This window comes from Martes martes (assembly GCF_963455335.1).
Source record: "Martes martes genome assembly, chromosome: 1".
Classification (NCBI taxonomy): Eukaryota; Metazoa; Chordata; class Mammalia; order Carnivora; family Mustelidae; genus Martes; species Martes martes.
The window spans coordinates 199056896-199072699 of NC_137888.1; the positions used below are offsets into that span (position 1 = coordinate 199056896).

Consider the following 15804-nt stretch of genomic DNA (forward strand, 5'->3'; position numbering starts at 1 on the left):
AACTGCCAAACTGTTTTCCAAAGTGGCTCTACCACCTTTTTGCATTCCTACCAACAGTGTTTAAGAGTTTCAGTGATGCTGGTGGTGTGGTCATGGGTTGTGTAGTTGTGGGTTGTATGCAGATGCTGTATGGTGGTGGCCCTGGGGCTCACGGAGAGGAGGTGTGAATGGTGAGTGTTGTTTTTCCACCATCAGGCTAGTGTGCCTCACACCACCCCCTGTGACTATCCAACCCTGGGGCTTTTCTTGAGGCAAAGTAAGTGGCCCCAGCAGACCCCATTTGTGGCCTCATTAACTAAATTCTAGATGAGTGAGCTAAGGGCTCAAGGGTTTTCATGAGTCTAGTTGTTTTATTTGAAGTATTTATTTATTTTTAAAAATTTTAAAAAAGATTTTATTTGTTTGAGAGAGAGAGCCTGAATGGGGAGGGCAGAGGGAAAGGGAGAAGTCCAACAAGGGGCCCCATCCCAGGACTCCATCCCAGGATCCTGGATCCTGACTTGAGCCGAAGGCAGACACTTAACCAACTGAGCTACCTAGGCGCCACTATCTGCAGTATTTTATTTTAAGATTTTATTTATTTATTTGACAGAGAGATCACAAGTAGGCAGAGAGAGAGGGGGAAGCAGGCTCCCTGCCAAGCAGAGAGCCCAGATGTGGGACTCGATCCCATGACCCTGAGATCATGACCCGAGTCGAAGGCAGAGGCTCAACCCACTGAGCCACCCAGGCGCCCCAGTCCGCAGTATTTTAGAAGCAAAAATATTAAAGCATTGTTTCCAGCAGATCCTTAAACCAGTCTGACAGATTTAGGGGGATGGGCTGTGGAGGAAATCTATGTCCTCCGTCTTAGGATGAGTTATGTTCTGTTTTCCTTACCTGTTCATAGTTTCATGGACCAATGTGAGACGATGTGGAAGGCTAAAATAGATGCTAAATCTGAAGGCAGTATTCTATGGTTATTCCCCCTCTCCCTAGGCACAGAGCCCACACATTTTGCATGGACTTCTCAGTAACTTCTAATACTCCAGGATTCCTGGGACACTGGGCCTTAGACCTCAGATGATTTAAAAATCATTGAGAGCTCAAACCACGTGTGGGACAGAGAGAGTAGTAGGTGAAAAAGAACAGGTTTGGGGGCACTTTTCTTTCTTCTGGTCAGGTTGAGGCCACTAGAGAGGGAGCGGATCTGCTGTGTGTAATCCTTGGGAAATTTGATCCTTCATTTTCCCACACAGATGCAGCCTCTAAGGGAAGCTAGAACAGAAGCTCCACTTCTTCATCTTCAACCCCAAATGTGAGAAACATGTGGTATGATGAAGCCATACTTATGTTCATATTGAGAGACTAAACATAATTGAAATAGGGGCGCACAAAGGAGCGTCTGGGTGGCTCAGTCAGTTAAGCATCTGCCTTCTGCTTGGGTTATGACCCCAGGGTGCTGGGATTGAGCCCTGGCATCAGGCTGTCTGCCCAGCAGGGATTCTGCTTCTCCCTCTCCCTTTCCCTCTGCCTGCTGCTCTGGCTACTTGTGCATGTGTGCTCTATTAAATCTTTTTAAAATTTTTTAAAAAATGGGGCGCCTGGGTGGCTCAGTCAGTTAAGCATCTGCCTTTGGCTCAGGTCATGATCCTGGGGTCTTGGGATCCAGTCCTGCATTGGGCTCCCTGCTCAGCAGGGAGTCTGCTTCTCTCCCTCTGCCCCTCCTCCCACTCGTTCTCTCAATCTCTCTCTCTCAAATAAATAAAATCTTTAAAAATTTTTTTTAAAAATGAAAGAATCACAAAATAGGACTTACCTTATATGTACAATGCAATTATATTTACTATTTTTTCCTATTTGATTAAAACAATTAGTTACCGCTCACTAATCGCATTATACTACGCACACAGTAGAGGTCTACTCCATGCCTCTCTTCTCCATTTTACAAACCAGAAAACCAGAACCCAGAGGGAGCCAGGGACTTGGAGATTATCTCCAAGCAATCGAGTGGCTGAACTGGGACTAAAATCTGGCTCCACCTAACTACACGGTAATCTGTTTTCTCCCTAACTCCCAGCTCATATTTGGCAGCTTTCTCTGTCATCAGCTTGGCTCAGGCGAGGATTAGCCTTATTTTTCTTGCCTCTCTACCCAAGATGATGATGATTCTCCAGGGAGCAGTGTCCTGTGGACTCCCAGAGTTGGGTGCTGGGGGGTGGATGGCAAGGTGCCACATCATACCCAGCAGCTAATGAGTACACTGAGGACCTGGGAGGAGGTAGACGTTCACCTGGCCTGGTGGCCTCCCGCCACACCCATGCGCCGTACTCCAGAGAGTTGCCGTGAAGGACCCGTTTTTGTTGTAGATTTTGCTTTAGGGTAAGGATGGGTAAGAGAGATGCCCAGAGAGAGATTCTTCTACCTAACTGAATAAACTTAAGGAATTTTGAACAGAGTTGGAAAGGGATTTGCATTGGTGTTAATATTACTTTGACAACAAAAGCAGTTTATACTTTAATGAAAGGCTTGGATTGTGTTTCTAAAGTCTGGCCCATAAGGGGTGTCTTGTGCATTGACAAATAATTGTGGTACTTGGTTTGTGCTTGGGTTCTCGCAGACCAACTGTGAGTCGGTATTGCTCTTACTCCAGAGGTCTTTTCAGTGGATTAGTATGAACTAGTCTGTGTAGACCTGAAGAAAGGGCTGGTGTGGCCAAGTGTCTCAGAGCTCCACCTTCTGGAGAGGGTCTGGAAATGGCTGGAATGTACTCATCCTTGGAGCTTAGAAACCTCCTCAGCACATGTCCTGCTGAGGGCTTCTGTGGTCATGAGAAGCTGGTGCCAGGAGAGAAATCAGGACCTTTGGTTTTCAACTCTGCATATAGGAAAGCTTATTGATTCCTAATCCTTGAGTCCAGTTGGGGCCCACAGTCAGATCCTTCTAAAAAGAGATTAACAATCGGTTTAAACTCTAAGAGAGGTTATGTATATAAAGAGAAAATATACATGGTGAAGGCACCCTCACACCAGGCTAAATGTCCCATGTACATAGGAGGAGTGCTGTATCAGGGCACTAGTTTCAAAGACTCTGGGACGTAGAGGTGGCCCTGTGAGGGCCTTCAACAGATTGAGGTTCATTTGGGAGCTGTGGCTTATTGTCCCTGTCCCTGGATGAGTTTCCTCACTTCCCCAGATTAGCTTCATTGTTTGTAACAGAGAGAATAGTGTTTCCTCACAGAAAGTATCCCAAGGACCAAATGAGGTAAGTTTCTGTAATGAGCCTAGCATGTAGTAGGTGCTTTACTCACCCTAGAAGACAATGGGCACATCTTCAGCAGACTTATTCTCATCACCAGTATGTCACTTGGGGTAATGGGAACTGGAAGAGTTCTCATTAAGAACCCTACAGATAATGGCATGCCCCATGCCCTATAAGAAGTGCTAGTAGCAGCTGTGTAGTCTGTAAATTACAGACCGAAAACAGAGAACTAGCATGAAGTGCCTTGAAGTCAGTTGCATAGAGGTTGCTTTGCTGAGATCTGGGGTGTTTAGGGATGCAAAGTCAGGTCTGAGGCCCTGAACCTCAGAGAGGATGGGAGCCCTGATTACCCCAGGAGCACAGCTTTGGCTTAACCGTGTGCCCCAGCTTTTGGAGATCAGGATAGAACTGATAAAAATAGTCAGTGACCTAGAACACTGTGTATCTTTTTAAATGGAGTTAGCCAGCCCTGATCGGTTGTTTTTAGATACAGACGTTAATCATTAACGCCAGGCCCAAGCTCCACTGTTAATAAGGTTAATGGGGCTTGTCTTTGGCCTTAGGGTTGAGGGGGAGGAGTGGACACCCTGGGGGAGTAAATCTTACTAGATGGTGAGTAAGCAGGTTTTCCCTTAATTTAAACTGCTTTTTATAAAAACATAATTAACGACTAAGAACCCTAATGTAATCTAGGATGATAAGTCAGTGTAGGTTCATCATCTTTTATAACAAACCTGCCACTCTGATGGGGGATATTGATAACCGGGAAGGCAATGGCATGTGTGGGGGCAGGTGTTTCTGTGGGCACTTATCCTCTCATTTTTGCTCTGAACCTAAAACTACTCTAAAAAAATAAAGTATTAAAAATATGTATGTATGGGGGCATCTGGGTGGCTCGGTCCGTTAAGCACTTCCCTTTGGCTCAGGTCGTGATCCGGAGGTCCTGGGATTGAGTCCCCGGCCCATTCCCCTGTTCTGCGGGGAGGAAGCCTGCTTCTGCCTCTGCCTCTGCCTCTGCCCCCGCCCCTTTCCCAGCTCGTGCGCGCGCGAATACGCGCGCTTTCTCTCTATCAAATAAAATCTTTAAAAAAATGAATGAAGTTAGTCTTACCAGAAAATGGTAAGGATTATGGGGCGCCTGGGTGGCTCAGTCGTTAAGCGTCTGCGTTCAGCTCAGGTCATGATCCTGGGGTCCTGGAATCGAGCCCTACATAGGGCTCCCTGCTCGGTCGGAAGCCTGCTTTCCCTCTGCCACTCTCCCTGCTTGTGTTCCTGCTCTAGCTGTCAAGGAAATAAAATCTTTTAAAAAAAAGAAAAAGAAAATGGTAAGAATTAATCTGAATTATTAAGTGTGAAGTGGGACTTTACCATATCGTGGCTTGCATTTTTCCCGCCTAGTGGAGGGCACGGGCTGTTTGAGGACACCTGGGGCCAGTCCCTGCGAGTCGGAATCTGGCCCCGCCCCGCAGTAGCTCTGGCTGTTTGTTTCTTAGGGAGGAGGCGGAGCCGGGGTGGGCGGCGTGGGCAGGGCCCCGCCTGAGCTCGCCCTGTTTGTCTTTCTGCTGAAGTGCTCGCGGTTCTACGGCCGTTCCCAGGACGCTTCCAATGCCAGTGTCTCTCTTTGCTTTCAGCAGAGCGTCCTGGCCCGCGCAACCGAGGACTTGAGGCCAGACAGACGGACGTACGGACAGACGACAGACGGAGGACGCGCTGGCCGCTGGACCCTGCCGCCTCCCCCTTCTCCCTGCCGCCTGCGCCTGGAGGATGAGCCCAGCCTTCAGGGCCATGGACGTGGAGCCCCGCACCAAGGGCGTCCTGCTGGAGCCCTTTGTCCACCAGGTCGGGGGGCACTCATGCGTGCTCCGCTTCAACGAGACGACCCTGTGCAAGCCCCTGGTACCGAGGGAGCACCAGTTCTACGAGACTCTCCCAGCCGAGATGCGCAAATTCACTCCCCAGTACAAAGGTGAGCCCCCGCTGCCATAGGGGTCGCCATCGCCTGGCGAGGAGATGCGAGGCTGCGCTGCCATGGAAGGCCCGGGCAGCCATCCCGGGAGCCCTCACCCCTCCCCTCACTCTGTTTTCCCTCCTCCTCCTCTTGGCCCTCAGCCCAGCACCTCACCCTCAGTTTGCAAGCCCTGGTAAGATTGCTCAATTGTTTTGTTTTGTGGATTTGTTTTGAGTTTATTTTTGGTGGAAGTGTAGTTGTGTTTTATGTTCAGGTGTCTCTTGATCTCAGTAACCCATAGGCCCCCGTGGGGGAACAGCGGGGGAAGACTTTGGGAGGATTTTACCCAGAATCCTTGCCGCCTGCTTTTTGTCCTCCAGGAAACCAGAAGCCCTGGTGATTAGGTAGGCTGGGAGCAGGGTTGAGTCAGATGGAATGCAGGAGTGGGAGGCCTGTGCTGATTAGCTGAAGCCCTTTGCTATTACGGAATGTCCCTGAAATTGCAATGTTATGGCAACCCTTTGATTCACATATGGTGACTCTCTCTTTCTTTTTATAATGCATTTTTGGGGGTGACATGAGCCACCAGCATGGTGTGGTCTTTCCTGGGGTGGGAGGATATTTTGTAAATCAAAGAATCCATTAAAGGAAATTAAATTTACGTTGCCTGGTTTTATACAAAAGACTCTTGAACAACTTAGGTTCTTCTGGGACTGTTGAAACATGCTGTTTGAAGACAGAATGTACTGGGCGCCTCTCTCTGTACTCTGAATATGCATGTGTGTTGTGGTGGGGGGGTGGGGGAGTTGAGGGCCCTCACTTGGTCCTTCTCTGTTGTTTTTTCCAGGACAAAGCCAAAGGCCCCTTGTTAGCTGGCCGCCCCTGCCCCCTATTTCCCCCTGGTTCTTTCCCCGGGCCACAGGGAAGTGTGGTCCCCTGAATTCCCCACCCGGGCTCCTCTGCTCCTCTGCGCCCAGAGCCAGGGACCACCTCAGAAGTGTCATCTCTCTCTGAGCACGCATTCCCCTGCAGCGAGCGAGCGAGCAAGCGGGCGGGCAGCAAGGACTGAGCAAATTGAGTGATCCCAGGCCACAAAGAGAGGCCTGGGAGGAAAGGTGTTCAGCCAGTCGGTTGTAAGGCGCTCGTCGGCACCTGCTGAAACGCTCCCACCTGGCAGCCCCCTCCTCAAAGACTGTCTAATTACACATGGCAGGTTCTAGAGACTCAAGGGGGAGAGCTGCTTTCAAGGCCACCACGCGTCTGTGCTCCCGGCCGGACCCTATTTGCCTTGTGTTCATTTTGTTCTTTTGTGACTGCAAAGACCAATAAAGTAACATGTTTGAGGACAAAAGGCTTGGGGTGCCCACCCGTGTGGGGGTGCTGCAAGAAGCCTTTGCTAGGGTGTCTGTTGTGCTGTGTGGTTTGTTTTGTTTGCTCCTTTATTTTGTTTTGCTTGCCCAGTCTTCCCTTACCCTTGGATGCTTCTTACCCCTCAGGGCAAACCTTTGTTCCCCCTTCGGCTCTGCTTTAAAGCAAGCCTCAGGCTGTCGGAGTTTCTGTTTAGGGCATCAAAAATTCCCGCAAGATATAAAGAGCAAATGTTTTCACGTCTCTCTTAGGATTAGAAGAATTACATAAAACTTAATAAACATTTTCAATGATGGAAAAATGTGTCTTGTAATTCTTTGGCTCTTGCCTTGTTGAGTGCATCAGAGAGGAAGACTCTCGGCCATGTTTGCTCCCTAATCGCTTGTCTTGTGTGGTGTCATCTTTTCTAGCTGTTTTGATATTTGTTAGGTTTGCAGATGAGTTTGGGGCCTCTGGCAACATAGAGACTAAGGAACAGGGTAAGAAAAAAACAAATGTTACAATCATGTTATTTATAACACATTTTCTGTGGAATTAAAAGTTCTCTCTGCTCCTCACCCCCCTTGCAGGTGTGGTATCTGTACGCTTTGAAGAGGATGAAGACAGGAACTTATGTTTAATAGCATATCCATTAAAAGGGGACCATGGAACTGTGGACAGTGTAGACAATTCAGACTGTGAACCGAAAAGTAAGCTCCTGAGGTGGACAAACAAAAAACATCACGTTCTAGAAACGGAGAAGAGCCCCAAGGACTGGGTGAGGCAGCACCGGAAAGAGGAGAAGATGAAGAGGTAGGTATAAACTGAGGTGGGGGGGACCCTGTACTCTGTGGAAGGGGAGGTGTCAGGGGATCTTAGTTACAGGCCAGTCTCCTGGAGCTAGGGACTCAAATGATGGACTTAGTTATGCCTTGTAACTCAGTGGCCAGTTCCCACATGGCAGCTTCTCTTTAATGACTCTGGGTTACACTTTTGAAGTTTGTGTTAAATATTAGCATTTTAAGATCAGGATTTTTGAAATAGAAAATGGAAAAGATGTAGTAGACTTTTTCTTAATGTATTATATAGGTGAAGCTAAAAGGCAATGCCATTTCTCTGTTTAGTACTGAGGTTACCCTTGGATTACAGAAGTGTCACCTTTCTTTTATTTTTTTAATTTTCCTTTAAAAAATATATATATATTTAGGGACGCCTGGGTAGCTCAGTTGTTAATGCATCTGCCATCAACTCAGATCATGATCCCAGGGTCCTGGGATCGAGTCCTGCATCGGGGTCTCTGCTCTGCGGGGAGCCTGCTTCTCCCTCTCTCACTGCCCCTGCTTGTGTTCCCTCTCTTACTGTGTCTCTGTCAAATAAATGAATAAAATCTAAAAAAAAAAAAAAAAAAAAAAAAAAGATTTATTTAGAGAGCACGCAGGCACACAGGATTGTGCAGCAGGGAGGGGCAGAGGGAGAGGTAAAGAGAGAATCTCAAGCAGACTCCCTGGTGAGCTCCGAAACCTATGCTGGGCTAGATCTTGGGACCCTGTGATCATGACTTGAGCTGAAACTAAAAGTTGGACACTTAACCAACTGAGCCACTTAGGCACCCCAGAAATAACACATTTCTTTCATATTTTACATTTAGGACAAGAGATAATCACCTGATTTTTCAAATACAGGTTGGGTGTGTACAAAAAGGGAGTTTTGTGCACTTCCTAAAATAAAAATGACTTTAACCAAATTTATGGAAAGCTTCATAAATATACATATATATGTTTTAAGATTTATTTATTTGAGAGAGACTATGAGTTGAAGGGGGTGGGGAGGGGCGTAAGGAGAGGGAGAAGCAGACTCCCTGAGGAGTAGGTAGCAGAACAACATGGGGCTTGATCCCAGAACCCTGAGATCATGACTTGAGCTGAAGGCAGATGCTTAAGCAACTGAGCCACCCAGGCACCCCCATAAAAATGTTCCTTTAAAGACATTTTTAAGTGCAGTTTTTTCTTTTTTAACTTTTTTTTTTTTTTTTTTTTTTTTAAGTAGGCTCCATGCCCAGTGAGGAGCCCAGCGCAGGGCTTGAATTCACAGCCCTGAGATTAAGAACTGACCCTAAGATCAAGAGTCAGATGCCTAGCTGACTGGGTGCCACCCCAGGCACCCCTAGGAATTAATTTTTATTTTAAGTTCTATTTATTTATTTATTTTTAAAGATTTTATTTATTTATTTGACAGAGACACAGTGAGAGAGGGAACACAGCAGGGGGACTAAGAGAGGGAGAGCAGGCTTCCTGCCAAGCAGGGAGCCTGATGTGGGGCTCAATCCCAGGATCCCGGGATCATGAACTGAGCTGAAGGCAGACGCCCAACGACTGAGCCACCCAGGTGCCCCGGAATTATTATTTTTTTTTTTTTTTAAGATTTTATTTATTTATTTGACAGACAGAGATCACAAGTAGTCAGAGAGGCAGGCAGAGAGAGAGAGAGAGAGAGGAGGGAGCAGGCTCCCTGCGGAGCAGAGAGCTTGATGTGGGGCTCGATCCCAGGACCTTGGGATCATGACCCGAGCCGAAGGCAGAGGCTTTAACCCACTGAGCCACCCAGGCGCCCCCCCAGAATTAATTTTTAAATGGAAGTTATAAACAAAGGAAGTACAGACTTCAGATGAATCAGATTTGGACGATGTCACCCAAATGCACTATATTAATGCAGACATGGAGCGCCTGGGTGGCTCAGTCAGTTCAGTGTCGACTCTTGACTTTGGCTCAGGTCATGATCTCGGGATCGTGAGATCAAGCCCCTTGTCACGTGGAGCCTGCTTAGGATTCTCCCTCTCCCTCTGTCCCCCTGCCCCCCACAAAAAGCAGACAAAATGAAGTCATCCAGTTCGTTGTTTATTCTGCCTTATAAATGTCATTAGCCTTTTGTTAGGCTATAACCTGCTAGTTAATTTATTTTGAAATAAACTCTAATCATACAAGGTAAAAACAAACAAGCAGACTCTGGATTAAATTATGCCATTTTGGGTCAAGAGCCACAGTGGCAGCTATGAAAGAGTTGTAGTCGCTCGTTGCTTCTGTGGCTACCCTGTGCTGCATCCTGGGGATGCAGCAGTGACTGAGACAGGAGCCATCCCTTCCCCTCAGGCTGCTCGCTGATGGTGAGAGACAAAAATGGTCCGTTGGGTGTCCCTGAAATGGAGGCTTCACCTATACAGAGCTGTCCAGGTGCCACTCCTTTGGCAGAGCTTATAAAAATATAAACAATATATATAAATTGAAGTAATTATGATGTAGCTAAGTAGGTTGGCTTATTCCCATGGAATTTTAGTTTGGGTTTTCCCTGGTCTCCAGCCTTCAGAATCTGGGAACCTGCTGTATCCGAAGCCATGGGGGTGGTACCACCTAGAAGAAGAGGGCAGTGAGGGCTGCTTGGGACGGAGTCGTGGGGGCGCCGGGGTGGACACAAAGGCTGTTCTTGCATCTTGGGTTTTCCTTACTGTAGAAAAAAACAAACAGTGAGCTGGCCCCTTTATTTTTTAAAAATCATCTTTCTTGAGGTATAATTCACTTAACAATAAAATGTATCCATTTGAAGTGTTTAGTGTGCCCACGGAAACCACCACGCCATCAAGATCTCAAACTTCCCATCGCTCCAAAAGTTCTCTCGTGCTTCTTTGGCCCTGAGTTTTGATAAAACATTGTGATTGGCTTCTTGTCTCCTTACAGCCATAAATTAGAAGAAGAATTTGAGTGGTTAAAGAAATCTGAAGTCTTGTACTACAGTGTAGAGAAAAAGGGGAGCATCAGTTCCCAGCTTAAACACTATAACCCTTGGAGCATGAAGTGTCACCAGCAGCAGTTACAGAGAATGAAGGAGAACGCAAAACATCGGAACCAGTACAGTATCCTTTGTTCACAGAGTATCTCAGCCTCGGGGACGGAAGGGCGGGTGAGGGCCGAAGAGTGCAGAGAAGTTGGGTTCGTTTTCTAGCCATGGTTGTGCCAGGGCACCCTTTGTGGTAGCCGCGGACAGATCCCTATTCCCGCAGGAGCAGGGGCTGATCTGGGAATACAGGCGGTGGGGAAGCAGGTGAGGGGCACCTCCCGGAGGGAACAGCCTACACCAGGGAGGCTTTGGCCTAGAGTCCAAGGAGTTGGCTCATGTTCTTGGAAATCCCCTGCTTGCTTGCCAAGGATGGGGTGGCAGGTTGGGTGCCAGCCTTTCAGTCTTGATTCATCAGACTTGCACATGAAGAATAGCACAAGGGGCTTTCCTTTTTCCCCTTTCTAGCCCATGAAGCTATGTTTTATGGATTTTTTTCTTTTAATCTTGGGGGAGGGATTCCTCAGAATTGAGTATGTTTTATTTAATTTTTTATTGGGGGATATTTTTATTTATTTACTTTTACACATTTAGTTTTATTGTAACAAAGCAACTTGTACACTTGCATCATCTTTCCTTTCCATGAAACAAAAAGGAAATTTAAAAATTAACAGGAACAAAATTATAACAGAGAATGTCCATTCCAAAGATCCTATAGGTTCTGCTGATTCTCCCATCAAGTGCCGGGGCTCAAGTCATCATTAGGAGGGAGTTTAATTTTAAAAGTGTCATCTTAAACTGCAAGGATGTCCATTAAACATCACAAACATGCCAGAGGAAAAGCCATGTTGTCAAAATGTCCACTTAACCCACCCAAACATCTCAAACCCACCCTTTGCTGACCTTCTATAACCCCATTTTTTAAAGTTTTTTTTTTTAAAACAGGGAAGTAGGTACATGTTGGTAAATGCTAACTGTCCATATTTACATAGAGACACAGTGTAACAATACACAGAAAGGAGGAAAAAAGCTAGAATTCTGTGCACTGCACAGGGGCCTAGCAACCTCCAGCTTCCAGCAGAGCTAAGAGAGCAGAAGGGTTTTCTTTTATCTACTAGGGGATATTTTAAACATGTTAAACATAGAATAATACTAGGAACTTATAAGTACCTGTGACCCAGGTTCGGCAGTTAACTCACTTATGTCCAACTCATGCCACGACTGTCTTAAACTTAGCACTCCCAGCTGAGCTGTCTGAAGTGTCTCATGGATCTCTAAGAATATTTTAAGACATTATTACCAGTATTGCCCCTTGAAAGTAGACAATAATTCCTTATTAAACCTAGTTTGTGTCCACATTTTCCTAATTGTCTCATAAACCTTTTTTTTTTTTAAGATTTTATTTATTTATTTGACAGACAAGTAGGCAGAGAGAGAGAGAGAGAGAGAGAGAGAGAGGAGGAAGCTGGCTCCCCGCTGAGCAGAGAGCCCGATGTGGGGCTCGATCCCAGGACCTTGGGATCATGACCCGAGCCGAAGGTGGAGGCTTTAACACTGAGCCACCCAGGAGCCCCATCATAAATCTCTATACTGATGGATTTGAATGGGGATCCAGGTGAGGTTCACATGTTGCATTTGGTCGAAATGTTTAAGTCTTTTTAAATACTCTTTCTGTTTTTTCTTCTTGGAAATTTCTTGTCAAAAAACTAGGTCTTCGGGGTGTCTGGGTGGTACAGTCGGGTAAGACAGCTGACTCGTTTCAGCTCAGGTCCTGATGTCAGGATCATGAGATCAATCCCCAAGTTGGGCTTATGCTCAGCGGACAGTCTGCTTGAGACTCTTTCTCCCTCTCCTTCCCACCCAATAAATAAATCTTAAAGAAAGGAGGGAGGGAGGGAGGTTGGTCGGTCAGTCAGTCGTCTTCTAAAGTTTCCCACCATCTGGATTTTACTGATTACATTCCTGTGGTGTCCTTTACATGTTACTCTTTTCCTTCTGTTCCCTTTAGTTGATAATTTGATCTCCAGGCTTGATCACATTCAGGTTCGGTTTTGGGGTGGGGGCAGGAGTCCTTCTGAGGTGGTGGTGTCCATCAACAGTGCATTGTTTGTCTTTCTCTCCTGTATTGCTATTGCCTTAGGTCCATTTTTCCACTAGGAAATTTCCTAGTTTTGTTGTTCCTTCTTAGCTGGAATCTGTAAACATTTTCTCATCAAGTATATGCTCATTCTGAGGTGTAGGTGATAAAGGAGAAAGGCAGGGTAAATGTTTCTTGTCTTTTATTTACTAAATACTTGGAATAGTGAGTGAGTTTTTCAACATCCTCCAAAGGTGACCAGTGAGTTTTTCAGCATTGTTATGCATCTGTGAATTTAAACATACTTGATGTGGTTTAGTCCATTGCAGTTTTTACCTTTACTGATGCACAGATTCTCCCATGTTTGATCTTTTAAAATAGGCTCTTGAGTCCTTTTGACACAATCACGATAGTCTGTGATGGATGTCTTTCTGGTATAAAATGATGGTCCAGGGTCATGTATGTTTCTTACTCCAGATGTGAGTTCCTTATTCCTGTAAGGCAAGAATGACAAACCTTTTCAGTAGGGGGCCAACAGTAAATGTTTTAGTTTTTGTAGGCTGCACAGGCTGTCACAGCTCTGCCACTATGGCATGAAAGTTGCCATAGGTGATAATGTAAATGAATGAGCGTGACTGTATCCCAGTAAAACTACGGTCACCAAGATTTGCATATCATTTACTTTTCATGTGTCATGAGGTATTATATAATAATTTTTTGAGGACTTAAAAATTTAACAATTTCTAGTGTACAGGCTATACAACAAATAGTTCACCAGTCCCTGCCCCAGGAAAACTTCCTGTGTTTCTAGACTTTTTCAGTGCCACACAGCAGGGAAATACACATTTATTTATTTTAAAAAATTTCATTTATTTATTTGACAGCACAAGTAGGCAGAGGGAGAGAGAGAAGCAGGCTCCCCACTGGGCAGAGAGCCTGATGAGGGGCTCAATCCCAGGACCCTGGGATCATGACCTAAGCTGAAGGCAGATGCTTAACTAAGCCACCCAGGCGCCCCAATGCACATTTATTTTATTTATTTATTTATTTATTTTAAGATTTTATTTATTTATTGACAGAGATCACAAGCAGGCTGAGTGGCAGGAAGCAGGCTCCCTGCTGATCAGAGAGCCTGATGTGGGGCTCGATCCCAGGACCCTGAGATCATGACCTGAGCCAAAGGCAGAGGCTTTAATCCACTGAGCCACCTAGGCGCCCTGATACACGTTTATTTTTTAAAGAGAAATTTTTTCATGAGTTCATATAGATACTTCCAGTTCACATATAAGGCTAGGGGATTTACTTATTTAATGTTCTATTCGTAACTTAGGACAATCTGGTGTGGAACCCTCTTCCAACACCTTGCTGAGTCCAGGAAATGGTGTGTGTGTGTCCCTCAGGCTGGACCCAGCCAGTTCCCTGAAAAGAATTTGAATGTCTTTTAGCTGTCTAGTCAGCCAGCCTTCGACTCCCTGTGTGGGGGAACAGCAGGACTGATGGGGCCCTCTGTGGACTCGGGCTTCTTTGAGTCCCTCTGTGCAGGCACTGAGCCCTGGGAGTGCCAAGGCTCCATGCAGCAGCACCTTAGAGGGAGGATTGTCCTTAACCACTCAGAATTCATCTTACTGGAAAACCTGACTTCCCGCTACGAGGTGCCTTGTGTCCTAGACCTCAAGATGGGTACCCGCCAGCATGGTGACGATGCTTCAGAGGAGAAGGCAGCCAACCAGATCCGCAAGTGCCAGCAGAGCACGTCCGCAGTCATCGGTGTCCGTGTGTGTGGCATGCAGGTGAGGGGAATGCTGGGCTAGAACCTGGGCTGGCTAGTGTAGCCAGTATGCCGCTCCCGAACCCTGGCATGGTCCTGTTTTCTCAAGGTTCCAGCGTGACTGAGTCTGTTGCTCTCTGGTTAGGTAAAAAGCTGCATGCTTGGGTGAACCCTCTGGGGCTGACTTCTGGACAGGAGTGGGAATAAGGGGAGGGAGGTTAGGCCCTCTCCACCGACCCATACACTCAGCAGGGGTCTGTGCACAGAACCAGGTCAGAGGGCTGCATCCTGCCTGAGTGGTTGCTGATCAGAGAGGACAGTGTCTTGTGTGACTGGTGCACCTAACAGGTTAAAGGCTCCGATCTGGGGCTATTGCTGCCGTTCCCCGGGGTTCAGGCTTTGAGAGTGGCGGCTTGTACCTAACCTGCCGGTCTCCCCCCGACAGGTGTACCAGGCAGGCAGTGGGCAGCTTATGTTCATGAACAAGTACCATGGGCGGAAGCTGTCGGTGCAAGGCTTCAAGGAGGCACTTTTCCAGTTTTTCCACAATGGTCGGTACCTGCGCCGTGAGCTCTTGGGCCCTGTGCTTAAGAAGCTGACTGAGCTCAAGGCCGTTTTGGAGCGACAGGAGTCCTATCGCTTCTACTCAAGCTCCCTACTGGTCATCTATGATGGCAAGGAATGGCCTGAGGTGGCCCTGGACTCAGATGCTGAGGACTTGGAGGACCTGTCAGAAGAGTCAGCTGACGAGTCTGCTGGTGCCTATGCCTACAAGCCCATCGGCACCAGCTCCGTGGACGTGCGCATGATCGACTTTGCACACACCACCTGCAGGCTGTATGGCGAGGACAGCGTGGTACATGAGGGCCAGGATGCTGGCTATATCTTTGGGCTCCAGAGCCTGATAGACATTGTCACAGAGATAAGTGAGGAAAGCGGGGAGTGAGCTTGCTGGCTGCCCCAGCACTTGAGAGACTCTCTGTGTCCCAGGCACAGCTGTGCTGCGTCGGGGAGGAGGCCAGTATGGCCAGGCCGTTGGCCCCTGCAGCCTGGAGCTGATGTGCAGAGGCCTCTGTGAGTCCCAGCCTGAGCCAGCCCCAACCGCGTTCGGAGTCTTTTATTTATTTTAACTATTTCTTCAACATTCCACATTTGATGATGCAGATACCTCTTTCTTCCCTGAGTGTAAATGTTCTAATACAAATCTTTTTGTTAATTGTACACAGTACTGCTGTCGTTCTTAACTAGGGGCAGGCAGCCAGCCCCCTTCCGGACCCCCGCAGAAGCCGCACATGTGCTGTCTCCACCCTAGCCCAGGAATATTCTCCTGGCCGCTGCCCCCATCTCGTAGACCTAAAGTCACCAAAGCTTCTTGGCTTGGCCCGTAGGTCTCTTTGGGGTCTGGGTTGGGCTAGTATGCCAGCACCCCCTAAGCAAAGAACTTGATACAGGTCTTTGCCCTGCGCTCCATGCAGTTTAAGACAGAGTGGGGCAGCATGTGTGCCAGACCTTGGATCCAGCTCCTGCACCGTGATGTCAGATGTCCCAGAGCCACACTGGGGCCTCGCTCTGGTCTATTGGCAGCCATGGGCTCCATGG

The 15804-nt window shown here is 47.2% G+C and overlaps 2 protein-coding genes across 2 annotated transcripts in view; both read left to right on the forward strand.

Annotated features, from left to right (window-relative positions):
• The window catches only part of PRKAR2A (protein kinase cAMP-dependent type II regulatory subunit alpha), a 148220-nt gene extending 143210 nt beyond the window's left edge, over positions 1-5010 (forward strand). Inside the window, exon 12 of the mRNA XM_080829099.1 lies at positions 4872-5010. The gene's annotated coding sequence lies outside the window, so the exon portion shown is untranslated. The remainder of the gene's footprint in view (positions 1-4871) is intronic.
• Positions 1-15426, forward strand: part of IP6K2 (inositol hexakisphosphate kinase 2) — a 31790-nt gene extending 16364 nt beyond the window's left edge. The window contains exons 2-6 of the mRNA XM_080829087.1: positions 4872-5206; positions 7126-7348; positions 10264-10439; positions 14052-14227; positions 14651-15426. Coding sequence (XP_080685213.1) covers positions 5005-5206; positions 7126-7348; positions 10264-10439; positions 14052-14227; positions 14651-15151 — 1278 coding nt within the window. The 5' untranslated portion in view covers positions 4872-5004 and the 3' untranslated portion in view covers positions 15152-15426. The remainder of the gene's footprint in view (positions 1-4871; positions 5207-7125; positions 7349-10263; positions 10440-14051; positions 14228-14650) is intronic.
• Positions 15427-15804: the final 378 nt, after the last annotated feature.